The sequence below is a fragment of the Acyrthosiphon pisum genome, chromosome A1, assembly GCF_005508785.2.
Source record: "Acyrthosiphon pisum isolate AL4f chromosome A1, pea_aphid_22Mar2018_4r6ur, whole genome shotgun sequence".
Classification (NCBI taxonomy): domain Eukaryota; kingdom Metazoa; phylum Arthropoda; class Insecta; order Hemiptera; family Aphididae; genus Acyrthosiphon; species Acyrthosiphon pisum.
The window spans coordinates 149,327,913-149,346,426 of record NC_042494.1 but is presented as its reverse complement, the minus strand read 5'-3'; the positions used below and the strand labels follow the sequence as shown (position 1 = coordinate 149,346,426).

Genomic DNA, 18,514 nt, shown 5'->3' with positions numbered 1-18,514 from the left:
GATCAAATTTTAATTTGAAAAATTATTTTGTAGTTAAAAATTTATAAAAATGTTCAATATTTCTATCTAAGAATTGAAAATTTAAAACGTAAGTAATTTAATTCTTTTACCAAAAAATCTAAAAAATACATTTACGCAGTTTATTTTTATAGTCATTTTAAGTACAAATTTGGACGAAATTACATATTAAAAACCTAGGATAACTATTTTAGTTATTTTGTTGTGATTGTATAATATTATTCGTGGGTACTTGAAACTTCTAAAGTATACTATTATATATCTATGATAGTACCACGGTTTTTTGTTGATGTATAACGCGTTATAAGTACCTAATAGATACTATGATATGATTAATTTGGAATTTATTATAGGTACCTATTATAGGTCAATTTTTTTTTAATACCATAGATAAGTGTATATATGTCTAATACATAGACTGATATACCGTCTCCGCTCAGAATCGTTTTTCTTATACAGTGATATTATATCATTGAATTCAAATTTAATTCTATCCATTATACAGTGTCCCACTTGTAACCTGCTGTACAGCAGAGCGACATCCACTTACCCACCTTTTTTTATAAGCATTTAAAGTTCAAAAATTGACAAAATATGGAAAAATTAGATACATTAAATTTTCACTGGTTGTTTATATTTCCATTTTCTATACATGATAAAATTTTCAAAATATTTTGATTTGTTTTGAGCTGTTTACGGACAATTTAAGTTTCCAATTTAATTAGTTTTTCTTTCTATGAAACTCAATAAAACTTTATTTGTTGAGTAAAAATACTTGAAAATTTAATACAAGGCTCCTACTATATTGTTACAAGGACATTTAAAAACATTAAAAATCCTTAGTCACAGTTTTTTTTTATTAGCATTTAAAGTTTAAAAATTGACAAAATATGGAAAAATCACGAAAATTACCTAATTATTTTGAGTTTATAGTTCGTAAAAATTTTTCTTTTTAGAACTAAGATTTTAAAATGTAATACAAGATTCCTAAACGGATAATCTACCTTTATCAAAAAAAAAAATGTCTATAAGAAACTCAAATTAAATTTTTATGATCGTTTGAAATTCAAATTTTTACAACATATTTGGATATTCACTCGATTTCTCATGTAGCGATTTCCTTATTTTGTTGTAATTCAAAAACGAATAACTGTAGATACATGAGAATTTTACTGAATGTTTATATTAGTATTTCCTATACACCATACAATTTTGAAAATATTTTGACTCTTTTTGAACTGTTTACGGACATTAAAGCTTAAAAATGTAATACAAAGCTCCTGATATATTGTTACAATATCAGTTGAAAAATATTAAAAATACATAGGCAAAATTTTTTTTTATAAGCATTTAAAGATCGAATTTTGACAAAATTTATCAAATTTTAATTTGAATAATTATTTTGTAGTTAAAAATTTATAAAATGTTCAACTTTTGTATCTAAGAATTGAAAATTTAAAACAAGATTCCACGTGAGTAATTAATTCCGTTACCAAAAAATCTAAAAAATACATAAGCACAGTTTATTTTTATAGTAATTTTAAGTCAAAATTTGGACGAAATTACATATTAAAAACCTAGAATAACTATTTTAGTTAATTTGTTGTGATTGTATAATATTATTCTTGGGTATACTTGAAACTTCTAAAGTATACTATGATATATCTATGATAGCATCACGGTTTGTTGTTGATGTATAACGTACGCGTACGCGTTATAAGTACCTAATAGATATTATGATATGATTAATTTCGAATTTATTATAGGTACCTATTATAGGTCAATTTTTTTTAAATACTAGACTATAATATAATATTATGTCTTATACCTAGACTGACATACCGTCTCCGCTCAGAATCGTTTTTCTTATACAATGATATTATATCATTGAATTCAAATTTAATACTATCCATTATACAGTGACCCACTTGTAACCTACTGTACAGCAGAGCGAAATCCACTTACCCACCTTTTTATGGTTGATACTACCTATTTTACAATAAAAGCTAAGAAAAATATAAAATGTGTATGATAATAAATTGATAATATCTTCTACCAATACGTAGGCTAAATAAATTGTTTTATACTTCAGCCAATCAAAAAATGGTAAGCACACATCTAGCAATAAGACAATAAATGGTAAGAAATTAAATTTGAAAAAAATGGCCTGAAATAAATTTATGTGGCCTGAAAATATCCGTTTGCCCGGTAAGAATTGTTGAGCCACTCCGCCCCTGATAGGTAGGTACATGGTAATTACTAATTAGGAGTAGAGTATACTTATGTTCACATTTATATTTCTGGGATTTTCTTCCTTGATGCGTTTATTTTTTTGGGCTTTTTTTCTGCTTATTACCGTTTAATACATGTTAATCTAAATAGCGCAAAAATATTTTGAAAATTATATATTACGTTTGAAAAGTGATAACATTAATATTTTATGACAATTTCAAGTATTCGTGTTAATTGATTTGAACTACCTACAAGGCTACAACACTAAGAAAATTCAAAATTTACGACCTAATTTGTTTGGTTTTCCCTAATTATTAATAAAACTGATTATTAAGTACTAGACCACACCCCCCTCAAAAGTACCAACTACAGATTCACTTTCCTATATCAGAAAGATATTGTTCAAAATTACCAAATTTTAAGCATTTTACTGCTCTAAAAGTTAATGGCCAACAAAAAAAACAACACTTCATGATCGTAAAAATCAATTCATTCATCGCTTCACTCTGAATCTAAATTGGAGTAATTTTCAAACTAGGAAGATGATATGGAGTAGACACCTACTTATTGACAGAATTTACTATTTTAATTTATAACAAATTACAATTTTGTGAATAATTCTCACACTTGTTTAGGTACCTACTTCTTACTAAATAATTTTTTTTTATGAAAAAACGACAAAAAACAGGCCCCACGCAGCTGTAATTAAAGTCGGCAGTAGTATTATACCTATTATATATTACAATAAGTGAATACAGGTGATACAATACATTGTACAGGGTGATTCACCAAGCATGTTTACACACATTTTTTTCCTTTAATAATTTAATCTTTTTAAATTCTGATTTTTAAACTTTAAATTGTCTCAAGACTAAATTTTCAATTTCTTAAGTTTTTTGTACTACTTACAAAGTGCCCTGTGGTCTGTGGATATATAAATTTATTTTTTCTAAATGAGAAACTTTATTTTTAATGTAAATTAATTAATATATAATTTTTTTGAAATTATGATGTACCTAGTTTAAAGTTCGGACGAGTATAATTTCTCGGTTTTTAAAATGTTTATAATAAGGATAAAGATCTTTAAAAATAAATTTTCAAAAATATAAATTAGATGTAATACCGGATGTATATCTTGGACCTATTATCTTCAGTTAAATAGCTCTAAAACGATTAGTTTGAATTTTGATTTTAATACGTCATATTCATAAAAATTATTCGCTAAATGCTTTACAATAGAAGGGCGAGCGGGGCCTCGCGCTTTTTGCTTACATTTGGAGGGCTCGAGTTTGAAAAAAGTTGTAAAATTGGTTTAAAAATTGGATTTCACCCTGGGCCTCGGAAATTCTAAGGATGGTCCGGAGGAGGGGGGGTATTATGGTCTTCAATTAAAGGTTTATAAAATTTCGAAAAATCAGATTTTGAAGAACTGCAGTATATCTATTGAAGAAGAAAAAAAGGGTGATCATGCTTGGTGCACCTTGTGTATTTATAATATAGGAATTAGGAATAAATGTTATGATAAAATGTTATGAAGAAAGGTGGTTTAATTTATGTCTGACTCTTAGCGGTAATATTATATAGACATGGAAGGTTACAATTTTCCTCTTAATAATTCACTACTTATATATAGGTAGTATTTTTAATTTAATGTATACATTTTAATTCCAAAAAAAAATCTTTGATAGGTATAAGTTTATATAATACTGGATTAGATTATTATTAAATTAATAGGTACATATTATTTATAATCTATTTATTTGTTTAACTGTTTACGTATATAGGTAATAAGTTACTAATTTACTATATTATAGTATTATATGTATAATGTAGGTACTATCTGATCCCGTGCACTTCGTTGCTCATTAAATGTACCAACTCTAAATGACTTAAACTTTTATCAATTCGGTGTATGGTGTTCAAAATGTATCTTTTTTATAATAAAAATTCTGATTCGCAGAATCTGTGGTAGATCGCGGCCCCCCTCTGTTAGTAGGTAAGTGTATGATTTAAAGTATCAAAGACCAAAGTTATACTAAGTTTGTCGTATTCCACCTATAATAATGGATTAATGTAATCTAATAATACAAATCTAACATAACTACTAATATCAGATAAATAAAAAAAACCAAATTTAACAGTTTTTAAATTAGTCTGTTTTAAATTAGGTCTAATCTACACACAAACATTAATTTATATAATATATATTGATAAAAAATAATAATACAAATCAACAAACATGCCCGATTAACTATTAGCAACCAATATATTATAATATACACTGTTGCACCACTGTTGTATTTTTTATCTTCAGATTTCCTACTTTTCCAGTGGATTTTCCTAAAATTTTCTTTTGTAAAAACCTTCTCCTGGCAATTACGAACATCTTAAAAAAAATTGAGCCAAATCGGTCCGGCAGTTCTCAAGTTTTAGCGACACTAACGAACAGCAATTAATTTTTATACATATAGATTACATAACATATTATGTATAAGTTGTTTTTACTATTGCTTATTATTTTATTGTTGGATTCATAATGAATAATGTGTACCTACTAAGTACTAGCTTTTTTATACAGAATTTATATTATTTAAATTAATCACATTATAACAAATTACATTTTATGAAATTTATTTATACAAAAATGTCGAAGCCTGTTTATGTTTTACACCAAAAAATGTGTCTACTAAAAAGTGTGCGATATGAAAAATTACAAAACAAATAGAACTTGCAGCAGTGCTTGCAGCTGTAATTTACGAGTGCAGTACCGCGGGTGAATCTAGGAAAAAGTAGCCACAGTAAAATGTCGATAAATCCAAATACAATTAAATTAATGATTAATTTCACCAATTTATTGTAGTACTTATTAACTACATAGGTAGGTAGGGTACTTTATAGTTTTATACTACACAATTAGCTGAAAAGGGTATTTTCCATAATAATTTCCGTATTAGACATAAGGTGCGGACTCATTGGCTCAACAAGGGAGGCTTAGTTCCCGCTTTGACTAAAATTTATCCCCCAAAAATATCCCTATTTGATTTGGATATAAGACCCCTGTAGGTTATTTTAAATAAATAGTTTTGTTTTTGGTTAGCCTCCCAGAATTTCAACCCTTATTACGCCTATGGATGGACTGGTGGGTGGGCGAAAATTCGGGCCGATAACTTATAGATATTTTGTTATTAGTCCAAAGTTAGGCTGAATTTTTTGTTTCCCCTGAGCCAATTTTTATTCCCAGTCTACCCCTGAATTTACACATAAACCCCGCAGTTACGTATTATTTGTTTTTTGTGAAACGTGGAAATGTTTTAAACAAAAAAAAAGGTGGGCAAGTGGTTGTCGCCATGCTGTACAGTAGGTTACAAGTGGATCACTGTATCACAGAATAGATGAAATTTCAACTATTCTGTGACTGTATAATGGATGGTATTAATTTTGAGTTCAATGATATAATATTATCATTGTATAAGAAAAACGATTCTGAGCGGAGAAGGTATGTCAGTCTAGGTATAAGACATATTATATATTTATCTATATGGTATAAAAAAAAAACTGACCTATATTAAATTCCAAATTTATCATACCACAATATCCATTAGGTACTTATAACGCGTTATGCATCAATATATAATAGTATACTTTAGAAATTTCAAGTACCTTCGAATAATATTATACAATCATAACAAAATAACTAAAATAGTTATTCTAGGATTTTTAATATGTAATTTCGTCCAAATATGAACTTAAAATGACTATAAAAAAATAAACTGTGGTTATGTATTTTTTAGATTTTTTGGTAACAGAATTAATAACTTACGTGGAATCTTGTTTTAAATTTTCAATTCTTAGATACAAAAATTGAACATTTTATAAATTTTTAACTACAAAATAATTTTTCAAATTAAAATTTGATAAATTTTGTCAAAATTTGATCTTTAAATGCTTATAAAAAAAAAATTGTGCCTATGTATTTTAAATATTTTTCAACTGATATTGTAACAATATATCAGGAGCTTTGTATTAAATTTATACACTTTTTGGCCCAACAGATAAAACTTTATTGATATAAAATAGAAAAAAAAAACTAAAAAAATTGAAAACTTACAAAGTCCGTAAACAGTTCAAAAAGAGTCAAAATATTTTCAAAATTGTATGGTGTATAGGAAATGCTAATATAAACATTCAGTAAAATTTTCATGTATCTACAGTTATTCGTTTTTGAATTACAACAAAATAAGGAAATCGCTACATGAGAAATCGAGTGAATATCCAAATATGTTGTAAAAATTTGAATTTCAAACGATCATAAAAATTTAATTTGAGTTTCTTATAGACATTTTTTTTTTTCATAAAGGTAGATTATCCGTTTAGGAATTTGTATTACATTTTAAAATCTTAGTTCTAAAAAGAAAAATTTTTACGAACTATAAACTCAAAATAATTAGGTAATTTTCGTGATTTTTCCATATTTTGTCAATTTTTAAACTTTAAATGCTAATAAAAAAAAAACTGTGACTAAGGATTTTTAATTTTTTTTCTAATGTCCTTGTAACAATATAGTAGGATCCTTGTATTAAATTTTCAAGTACTTTTACTCAACAAATAAAGTTTTATTGACTTTCATAGAAAAAAAAACTAATTAAATTGGAAACTGAAATCGTCCGTAAACAGCTCAAAACAAATCAAAATATTTTGAAAATTTTATCATGTATAGAAAATGGAAATATAAACAACCAGTGAAAATTTAATGTATCTAATTTTTCCATATTTTGTCAATTTTTGAACTTTAAATGCTTATAAAAAAAACTGTGACTAACGATTTTTAATATTTTTCATCTGCTTTTGAAACAATATACTAAGAGCCTTTTATTAAATTTTCAAACTTTTTTAATCAACAAATAAAATTGTATTTATATTTTAAGAAAAAAAACTAAAAAAAAATGAAAACTGACAATGTCCGTAAAGAGCTCAAAATAAGTCAAAATATTTTGAAAATGTTATGGTGTATAGAAAATGCTAATATAAACATTCAGTCAAAATTGCATGTATCTACGGTCATTTTTTTTAAAGTTACGCCAAGAACCAAATTCAATTTTGTGAAAAATCGAATTTGCTTAAAAAATCCCGTTTTTCCTTAATTTTTCTTTGGTTTTTCTTGGCGCTTTTGAAAATTACTGGGAATTTTAAATTTTGACCTCTCCAATGCACCAACGATATTCACTTTCCAATCGAACAAGATAATGAAGTTGAAAATTGAAGCATTATTTCGACTACTTATCGTGTACACAGACACCAAAAAAAAAAATAAAAATAAAAATTAATAAAAAAATAAAAAAATAAAAAATAAAATCAATACATTCATCGTTCCACTCAGAATCTAAAATTTTTATTCATTATAATATCAAGTATTTGAACAAAAAAACTCCCTCTAAGTAATCTTATAACTGAACACAGGAATTATTTTATATTTACACTAATATATCACTACTATAGAAATAGTTCATCATATTATGATCATATGATTAATAATATATTAAACATTTGAACATGTATTTATACGCTACTCACATGTAAAAATGATTATATTTTTTTAGATTTATCGATAAAAAAACTAGTTCTGTCTAAAAGCTGAAACCAAAAAATAAATATATAAGCACAATATTTTCCTATAAAATATAATTAATACACGAACAATGTAACAATTTTAAATTTTTGTTGTAAATTGTAATTCATAAATATTATTGTTGGCGACTTGAAACATTTTATACCATGAAATATATTATTTCGATTTATACCACCTTATATTTATACATTTCTACTGCTGTGAGACGTATCAATTATAAATAATAAAATAGTTATTTATATGTAGCTATAATATTATAATAATTAAATATTAAATAAAAAATAATCACTAATCTATAATAATGATTAGTGGTGCAATGTTTTCGGGAAAAACTTAATCAGCCTTCCAGAATAGTATATAATACTAATTGTAAAATAAATTACTAATTGTAATATAGGTATAATTTAAAATATCCTAGTCCGACAGACCGTCTCTCTTCAGAATTAAAATCAAAATTAAAATTTTCTGGGGGCGTACTGGCGTAGCCTCTATAAAGCCCCCTCTGATCTGCCCTTATGACCATATCCAAGTACCGCGCAGGCCACAAATATATAAACATGGTATGTTTCATGTTTATAGCTACATTATATAGGTAATAATTATTAACTAATAACTAATAACTGATAGCCAATAAGTATTTTCTCATTTCTGTGACGCACTGACGTCCACAATCCAATGGCCCACCTTTTTTGTTGTTGTTAATTTCATGGAGGAATTGACATGTGTTCAATCACGTTCCATGAAGGCCGTGTTGTATTTTTTTCATTTCAGTTAATGTGAGGTTATGATTGTCTTCTAAGCACCACAGTTCCAGGCTTTTGGTTTTTCATTCTTTTAGGTTCGACAATCGACGTGTAAGTGAGCAATATTTCGGAAAAATGGTATGTAATCGTTTATTTTATTAATTATAGTATAAGTCCCGACATTTTCGGTTTAATAACCAAATTTTCTCAACGTTTTTTATGTAATATTTGACAGTAAATCTTGTTCGTGTGATGCGTACGTATTATGTGAACGGTATGTCCGTGTTGATAAATACCTCGTTTTACAACACGGTCTATGGGTAATTGCCTGATATCCGATATTTAAATAAGGATATTCTAATTTGATGTTTCCTTCGACTATCTATTCGAGCTCAAATATTATCTTAGTAGAATAATTTTGTTGTATTTGTTCTTTCATGTTAACCAAAGTGAGTTGACCAAAACCAGACTAAAATCATTACTTTCTGATTTAACCAGTTCTCGAATTGGAAAAATGAAGTAGAGAAACTCAATCCAACGATTTAAAAACTGCGTTCTGAGTGCAATATTTTTATGGGGTCTTTACACCTCATATTTCCCCTTCCATTCATAAAATTTGAATGTTATTTTTAATTAAGTAACCTATAACAATTTAGCTTTATTATATTCCAAATATAATATATGTAACTATGTAGTATGAATGTGAATGTAAATTAATATTTATGTTATCTTTCTCAATTACAACATTTCATACATTCAGTTTCTTAAAAATACATTTTTTATATTTATTTATTGACCAGTTAGTTTGGTATCAATACCGAAATGATTCTGTAAGAATTAAAGAAAATAAAAATTATCAGTAATAGTATCTTAATTCGTAGTTCAGAAGCATATATTAATAATTGTTAACACTAGACTACAGATATTTGATAATACAATAGTTTATCCTTATATCAGTGCACTACTGCATTAGGCAAAGAATAAGTATGATATAATTTAATCAAACTAAAAAAAAAAGTAGCAAGATATTATGTAGTCTAAACCATAGATAATAAGCTAATATTGAAAATGGTAAAATTCACTAGGTCATTTGTCATTGACAACAATTTAAATCCACATTTTAATAAAACTATTTCAGGCACACTAGTTTGTGCTCTCCCCCTATCCTAGTAAATTGAACAAATAGTTAAAGAGCTCCGCGCACACCCCCTGTGAGGGGTATTCACAGTATTTAACGTTATTATTAGTAATAACTAAACTTAATTTAAAGCACAATAAGTATATCGATAGAAATGTTTCATTATTACTGTTTACAAATTAATTGAGCACTTCAACCATGTTAGATTTTGTATTCAATTGTGTGTTAAGATAATACTGTTAGGTACTTATTGAATTACCTATTTATCCATATGTATTTTTTTTTTATAGCCTTTCAAGAGGTTTGTGGAAACTGGCCGAGTGGTCTACGTTGTTGATGGTCCTTACAAAGGCAAAATTGTTTCAATAGTCGACTGCATCGATCAAAAAACTGTAAGTATTTTTTGTTTTTTTAAACTCATTTAAAAAGACCATGTTGTTAAAATGTTTATATTTCATAGGTTTTGGTAGATGGACCAGAAACTGGAGTTCCCAGGTCAAAGATGCGTATTAGCCAAATCCACTTGACCAAGTTTAAGATTAATTTCCCTTACAATGGATCAACCAGAACTGTTCGCCAAGCATGGAAAAAAGCCGATTTAAACAAATTGTGGGTTCAAAGCAGGTGGGCAGAGAAAGCCGCCAACAGGGAGAAGGTAAACATTTTTAAATAAATAACATATTATATACCTATAACAGTATATTAGATAACATTTTGAAAATGTTGTTGATTTCAGCGTGCTTCTTTGGGCGATTTTGAAAGATTCAAGCTTAAGAGAGCAAGAAAAATCAGAAACAAGATCAGGACTAATGTCTACCAAGCACTGTTTAACAACACTTATTGTCCAAAAAAAAAGACAGCAGTCGCTAAAGTTGCTAAGGCGTAATAAATTTTAATTTGACTTTATGTAAATGTTGTTTTTATTTTATTTTGGTTATTTTAAGTAATTTAATATAATCATATTATAATGATAAACCAAACATTTGCAACAGTAATACCATGGTCGAAATATACGTAAGTATATTTCAACCATGCGTAATACATTATTCTCCTATTTATCCTGATGAAGAATCTCTTATAAAATGTATGAACATTAAAATATTTTTGGTAGTTTTATTCTTGTCACATTGGTAAATAAATCTTAAATTGTAAATTTCTGATTTTTTTTAAAAAAATTTTTGGCGAGTGAGTGATTCATGATTGGACATGGTAGGTCCAACCCAAGGAGTTGCTCAAACTGGAATTTTGAGATTTACGATGAAAATTTATATTTATAAATGGTTACTATTGGTTATAGGAGAAATAATTAAGAAATTAGTATTTATTATTTTATTGGTTGCCATTGGTTATTGGGCAGTTTAGGGCATGCATCAAATTTTATTTTCCCACATTTCTTACAAAGGTGGCTGAGTTGCACTTAAAGCCGCTTATCAGTGTGTCTGCGGTGGATTGCCTACTTGATTTGCTGTCACACATTGTCCGCCATTCGACATAGTCGGATTGCCTATCAGTGTCTGAGTTGCACTTACTGCAACGACTTACATCCAAAAGGAGTTGAACAATCAAATTTTTTTAAGAGTTGTCATTTTTTACGAGCAATGAAGTGTGCAGGACCAGCTTTTTTTATAAAAATATATGTATTGTACACAAAATATTTTACTACTTTTACATAGTTAAATACTATTTGTATTATGATGGTTTAATACTCAAATTAAATAGATTGATATAAAAATTTTCAAAGGGTTTGTAGTAAAGTTTAATTTGAAGTTTGTAGGTATTCTCTTTTCCCAAGGATATTATTATTATTTTTTTTTATATGCCATAAAATATATTATCTACAGACAAAAAATATTTTAGAATATATGGAATTAATATGCTGTTTCACTAACAGATCTTATACCCTTTAGTAAGATGAATTAACATAAATAACCAAGATCATAAATACATCATGAATTTAATGTAACCATTATTTTTTTAACTCAAATAGATATTTTTCAATTGGTTGACTGGATGATACTAATCGTAACTGTCAAGTTCATAGTTCAACCAAAAGAAAGAAATTAAACCAATGGGATCATTTTCAAAACTGATATGTCCAAAATATGTGTAGATTGTTTGTTGTTTCTATTTTAATTTATGATTTTTCATCATAAAAATTGAAGAAGACCAAATTTTTTAAAACATTAGATAGGTAGGTACATAATACATACCATTTATTAAATCACTACAAATGTTATTCTATTACAAATTATTGAATAATAATTAATAGTTATAATCATAGTGGCATAACCACCCCAAACATTTCTGGCTAATTATGATATTGTACTTTCTCACAAAAATTCTAGGATAGGTAATTGGTAAACTACACCTGTATATCCATTAATTATGTTACAGGCCATAAAATAACTAATAAATATATATAATTACTAATTAGGTATTATGTTATGGCTGATTTTTTAACATCCCCTATTTAATTATTAAAAATATTATTATTTATGGTTACCAGATCTTAAACATTGGAAAAAGCTGGTAAGTGGGTAACGCTTTGCTGCAGTACATTAGGTACCTAGATGTCTACACTTCTATAGAGAGTCACTGTAGTCTGTAATGGATGTGTTGAATTTCAATTCAATGATTGAAAACCATTGTAGGTACCTACACGGCTACACATACCCATATGAAAAAGGATTCTGAGCGAAGACGGTCTGTCAGAGTATTTATTATCAGTGGAGTCATTAAAATTTCGAATTTTGACAAAATTTAATAATTATTTTGTAGTTAAAAATATTTATAAAATATTCAACTTTTATAGCTAAGGATTGAAACTTGAAAACAAGGTTCCACATAAATAGATTATATATAAATTACTATTTAATCACAATAATATCATCAAATATACTTGGACTAAGTAAATTAACCGTGTTCGTTCAGAATCGTTTTTCTTATACAATGATATTATATCATTGAATTCAAATTTGTATTATTATTATTTTGATTTTTGATACCTTAATATAATATATATGATGTGATATAATAATATGATGTGATACATTTAAAATCACATTCTATGTAAGTATGTAACTTTGCCATAATTTAGAATAATACCTACGACAATAATTTAATTAATTTCTATTATTGTGACTTTTGGGATTTAATTTTGGTATCATTATATATAAGATTTATTTCAGTTAATATAATAATTTATTAATAAGAATTCCGAAATCATTAGTTTTAATCTGGGACATTCTACACTGCAGTTCACAATTTTTTTTAACGATTGGCCTGGTGGTTGGAAAACATTGGCCTCTAATTGTTTGCACACCCTTAAAAAAACCGAAATGGCACCCCTGCAATTACATAAATATATATGATTACCTAATGAAAAACAATTTTTAGTGTACTTACCTAGTGTTATAAAATATAAAATATGAATTAATATTATTAATAATGATTTAAATTTGAAATTTAAAAAATATACTTAATAAAAATATTTTTATATTAGATTTATATTCTTATTATCAATACGGTAACCGGTAAGTTGAAGTAATATTATTTGTATATTGTAATAATATACTTTGGAAGTTTCGAGTAACGAGCTACCCGCAAATAATACTTTTAAATTAGGTACAACACAAAACTAAAATCCTTATTTTTCATTTAAATATCTAATTTAGACCAAATTTGAACTTAAAATAACTATAAAAAACTGTGTTTATATATTTTTCAGATTTTTTGGTTACAGAATTAACTTATAACGCGGAACCATGTTTTAAATGTTGTTAAATATGTAAACTCCCCTAAAAATAAATAATATAAATAATTTGAGCATATTCATTGAATGTTTAGTGTTTCATGTTTGTTGGTAAGTGGCTTTTTTTCTGTGAATTTTATTCTGGTACTTTTTTTTCCTAGATTCAGAATTTATATCATAATCAACGGTTATACTCTATTATAATTCGTGTTAGAAAATGTTAAATATTAACGGATGGAAATAGATAGTAGGTAGGTTTTATCTAAAATACATTATTCCGTATTCGCCAATAAGAAAGTTACCTATATTGAATTCTTAAACAGTTTCATTATGGACATTTAATCAATAAATACAAATATAGATATGTACGTTGGATATACGTAAATAACGCGGTGAAAATGACGAGAAACACGTAGAAAATTCGAGAATTGTCTACATTGTCGTTTTGAAACATTATGTATATGTATGTACGGTATGTAGTATATCTCGATTAATATAATATTTTTAATCGTGGGTATGTAGAACAGTGATGAAAACTAAACAGTGTGTCAGTGTTGTGGCTGGCTCGTATCGGCCGACACAGCAGCGTTTCACGAAACGTACCGAACATTCTCGAACGTTTCAGCCGCCACAGCAGCGCTTCACGAAACGTATCGTACCTTCTCGAACGATCGGTCCGATCTATATAACCGCAAACGGCTCTCTCCCTGCATCAGTTTGAATTCGTGAGTGACTCCCGTGCGGTTCGTATTTCAACGAGACATATTGTTATTGCGACTATCGGTGTTACAGTTTACACACATTTCACTTTACTGAGCGTGTTTGAAGACAATTCAAAGAGTGATTTTAAATCGTTATTGCGATCGTACCTATATACTACAGTATTAATAGTTACATTTGCGTTTTTGTTTCGTATTAATTGTGCGTGAATAAAATCGACTGCAGTCGACGAAATGACCGGACGAACGGCGATCGGTATCGATCTGGGCACCACATATTCTTGTGTGGGCGTCTGGCAACACGGAAAAGTGGAGATCATCGCCAACGATCAAGGTAACAGGACCACACCGAGTTATGTGGCGTTTACCGACACCGAACGGTTGATCGGTGACGCGGCCAAGAACCAGGTGGCGATGAATCCCGTCAATACGGTGTTCGACGCGAAACGTTTGATCGGCCGTCGTTTTGACGACGATAAGACACAGGCGGACATCAAGCATTGGCCGTTCACGGTGATCAGTGATGGCGGTAAGCCCAAGATCCAAGTGGAATTCAAAGGCGAACGGAAAGTGTTCGCGCCGGAAGAAATCAGTTCGATGGTGTTGACCAAAATGAAGGAGATTGCGGAAGCGTACTTGGGCCGTAACGTCACGGATGCCGTCATCACGGTGCCGGCGTACTTCAACGACTCTCAGAGACAGGCCACAAAGGACGCGGGTGTCATAGCCGGTCTGAACGTAATGCGAATAATCAACGAACCGACGGCTGCGGCCCTGGCGTACGGTCTGGACAAGAATTTGAAGGGAGAGAGGAACGTGTTGATATTTGACCTGGGCGGCGGCACGTTCGACGTTTCGATACTGCAGATCGATGAGGGTTCGATATTCGAAGTGAAATCCACGGCGGGTGACACACACTTGGGCGGCGAGGACTTCGACAACCGACTGGTGTCTCATTTGGCCGACGAGTTCAAGAGGAAGACCAAAAAGGACGTGCGTGCCAATCCGAGGGCTCTGAGGCGGTTGAGGACGGCCGCCGAACGGGCCAAGAGGACGTTGTCATCCAGCTCCGAAGCCACCCTGGAGATCGACGCACTGGTCGACGGTATCGATTTTTACACTCGGGTGTCTCGGGCCCGTTTCGAGGAGCTGTGCGCTGATTTGTTCCGGTCGACTCTACAACCGGTGGAGAAGGCGTTGGCGGATGCCAAGTTGGACAAAGGAGACATACAAGACGTGGTACTCGTGGGTGGTTCGACGAGGATCCCAAAGATCCAGAGTCTCCTGCAAAACTTCTTCTGCGGCAAGCCACTCAACCTGTCCATCAACCCCGACGAGGCGGTAGCGTACGGCGCGGCGGTGCAGGCAGCCATCCTCAGCGGTGACACGAGTTCTGCAATCCAAGACGTGTTGCTCGTGGATGTCACCCCCCTGTCGCTCGGCATAGAGACCGCGGGTGGCGTGATGACCAAAATCGTCGAACGCAACTCCACTATTCCGTGCAAACAAACGCAGACGTTCACCACGTACGCGGACAACCAGCCGGCCGTCACCGTACAGGTGTTCGAAGGTGAAAGGGCCTTGACAAAGGACAACAACCTGCTGGGTACGTTCAACCTCACTGGCATACCCCCAGCGGCCAGAGGAGTGCCCAAGATCGAAGTGACTTTCGATATGGACGCCAATGGTATTTTGAACGTTTCGGCCAAGGACAATAGCTCTGGGCGCTCCAAGAACATCGTCATCAAAAACGACAAGGGCCGTCTGTCTCAAGCCGAAATAGATCGTATGCTCAGCGAGGCCGAACGGTATAAAGAAGAGGACGAACGACAAAAAGTGAAGATAGCGGCCAAAAATCAGCTGGAGAGCTACGTGTTTGGTGTTAAACAGGCGTTGGACGAGGCTGGCGACAAGTTGACCGAATCTGAGAAGAACGCCGTCAAAAAGGAATGCGAAGCAGTCATCCAGTGGTTGGATAGCAATCAGTTGGCGGAAAAGGAAGAGTATGAGTTCAAGCTAAAGGAAATCCAAAACAGCTGTTCGGCTCTGATGTTGAAGATCCACGGCGCAGGACAACCCGGAGCAACTAACGCGCCTCCGGGTGCCAACGGTTTCCCTGGAGCCTGTCCCCGAGGACCTACCGTCGAAGAAGTCGATTAATATTTTGTAATTATAAGTGATCTGATATTTGTAAGTAACATTATCAGCTGTATCCTATATTGTGTTTCCTATACTATATTATAAAGTACCTATTATAACTAAGTTTATATAGGATGTAAGTTTAGATTTATCTGTCTATTGAACTTCATAATTTATTATTATTATGTTTTCGGCAAAATAAATATTTATTCATTCTTTATTAGCTGTGTACGTTTTGAGTTTTTATTTAACCAGGCAAAAGTAGACTATTGGGTACCTACTGATTTACAGCTTACACTGCATTCTTCAGTGAAACTTAAGCAACAATTTATTATTAATTAATACACATTAAATTTTGGTTTAAAAAATTGGTCGTACCTAAATGTATAATTCATATTAGGTAGCCTTTGCTACCATATATTATATCATGTTTAAATATTAGTACTTATACGCATTTGATCATAGACAAAATATTGGGAAATACGATATATTATTATTATTGTTCATAGGAATTCCAAATGAAAATATATAATGTAGTGGGTGGATATTTGTTTTTTTCTGGTAGTTATTGGTTACATAAATAAAAAGTATTACTTCGGGGGTTTAAAGAACTTTAATACCAAAATTAAAAAGCCGTCAAGTAAATAACCACTCGTCCACTCGCCATTCAGATATACAGTTTTAAGTATTTTAAATTGGAAGTTTCTCATATTTTTTAAAATCATACTACCTATTTTTATAAAAATATAGATATATTGTACACAAAATATTTTACTACTTTTACGTAGATAAATACAATTTGTATTATAATGTTCAATACTCAGCTGACATATTAAATATCAATATAACATATTATTATAACAAATAAAAGGTTTATAGCAAAATGTTATGTTTAATTTGAAGGTTGTGGTATAACATTATCTCTTACCAGGAATATTAAAATTTTTCTTTTATATCAAAAAAACCTATATAAAATATATAGTTTACAAAGATATACCAAATATTTGAGAATCCATGGAATTATTTTCTGTATAACTTTTGCAAAATAACAATTATTTAGGAGCATAATTAATCTATTGCGACGATTACATGTACTTATAGAAAAAATGTCTACAATGTCTGCTTTCCGGAATTTGGTTTCATTAACAGATCTTATACCTTTTGGTAAGCGTAAGACGGCTTAACATAAATAACCAAAATCTTAAATATAATATACATTTAATTGTATCTTTAGTTTCCCAACTCAAAGAGATGTTTTTTAATTGGTTGACTTTGGATGATATTAATCGTAACCGTCTTAAGTTAATAGTTGAACAAAATGAATATAAAGAAATTAAACCAATGGTACTGGCCCTAGAACAATGGGATCGTTTGCAAGACTATGGTATGTCCAAACAATTTTTAATGGCTATTTTGTAAATATTTACAGATTGTTTGATTGTAATTTTATATTTTAATTTAAAATAAAAATGAGGAAAACTAAATATTTTAAAACAATAGATAAACACTAGGTACATATTTATTAAATCACTAGAAATGTTACTCTATTCGAGTTATTAAAAAATAGTTATAATCAGTAACGCAACCACCCCAAGCCTTTCGGTGGTTCGGTGGTGGCGAATCGATGCCCAATCCCTAAATCAAGTTGGTAAGTAGGTAGTTTATGTTTTTTTTTGATGATGAATAAGTTTGTCGTAATTTTTGATTTATTTAAGATTATTGGTTTGAAAAAAATTAATACCTCCATAATGGTTTAACGAAATTAAACCGCCCTATTTTTTTTTAGCTTAAGCCTTGTCATTTGTATTATCTATTTGTCTATAATAAACGCTTATTTTTCACTAATGTTCTTTGATTTGAATTCTTAAATCCTTTACTTCTACATTTTTTGTAGTACCTAAGTCTCACTAGTCTCAGGTAGAACTCGAAGTAACAAATCAACTAAATTATATAGTTGTTAGGATGGCTAGTGTAGAATGACACATTTAGTTTTAAGCGAAAACTTCCGGTAAATTATCTCAGGCGGTCAGGCCTCACCTACAAGGCTATACAACTATATAAAAGGTTATTGGGCCGGTCAATTTACCGGTATCTGACGTCGTAAACAACTCGTCTGGACACAACACATCCTCAGGATAACAATCAAAA

The 18,514-nt window shown here is 30.1% G+C and overlaps 2 protein-coding genes across 2 annotated transcripts; both read left to right on the top strand.

The window, feature by feature from the left end:
- The first annotated feature begins 8,645 nt into the window (after positions 1 to 8,645).
- On the top strand, positions 8,646 to 10,669 carry Rpl14 (ribosomal protein L14). The gene is made up of 4 exons (NM_001126185.2): positions 8,646 to 8,757; positions 10,048 to 10,149; positions 10,218 to 10,412; positions 10,494 to 10,669. Exons 1-4 carry the CDS (start codon positions 8,755 to 8,757, stop codon positions 10,641 to 10,643), a joined length of 450 nt encoding a protein of 149 aa, NP_001119657.1. The 5' UTR covers positions 8,646 to 8,754; the 3' UTR covers positions 10,644 to 10,669.
- Positions 10,670 to 14,059: 3,390 nt separating this feature from the next.
- On the top strand, positions 14,060 to 16,597 carry LOC100167145 (heat shock protein 68-like). Its single transcript, XM_008191829.3, has one exon. It carries the CDS (start codon positions 14,462 to 14,464, stop codon positions 16,385 to 16,387), a length of 1,926 nt encoding a protein of 641 aa, XP_008190051.1. The 5' UTR covers positions 14,060 to 14,461; the 3' UTR covers positions 16,388 to 16,597.
- Positions 16,598 to 18,514: the final 1,917 nt, after the last annotated feature.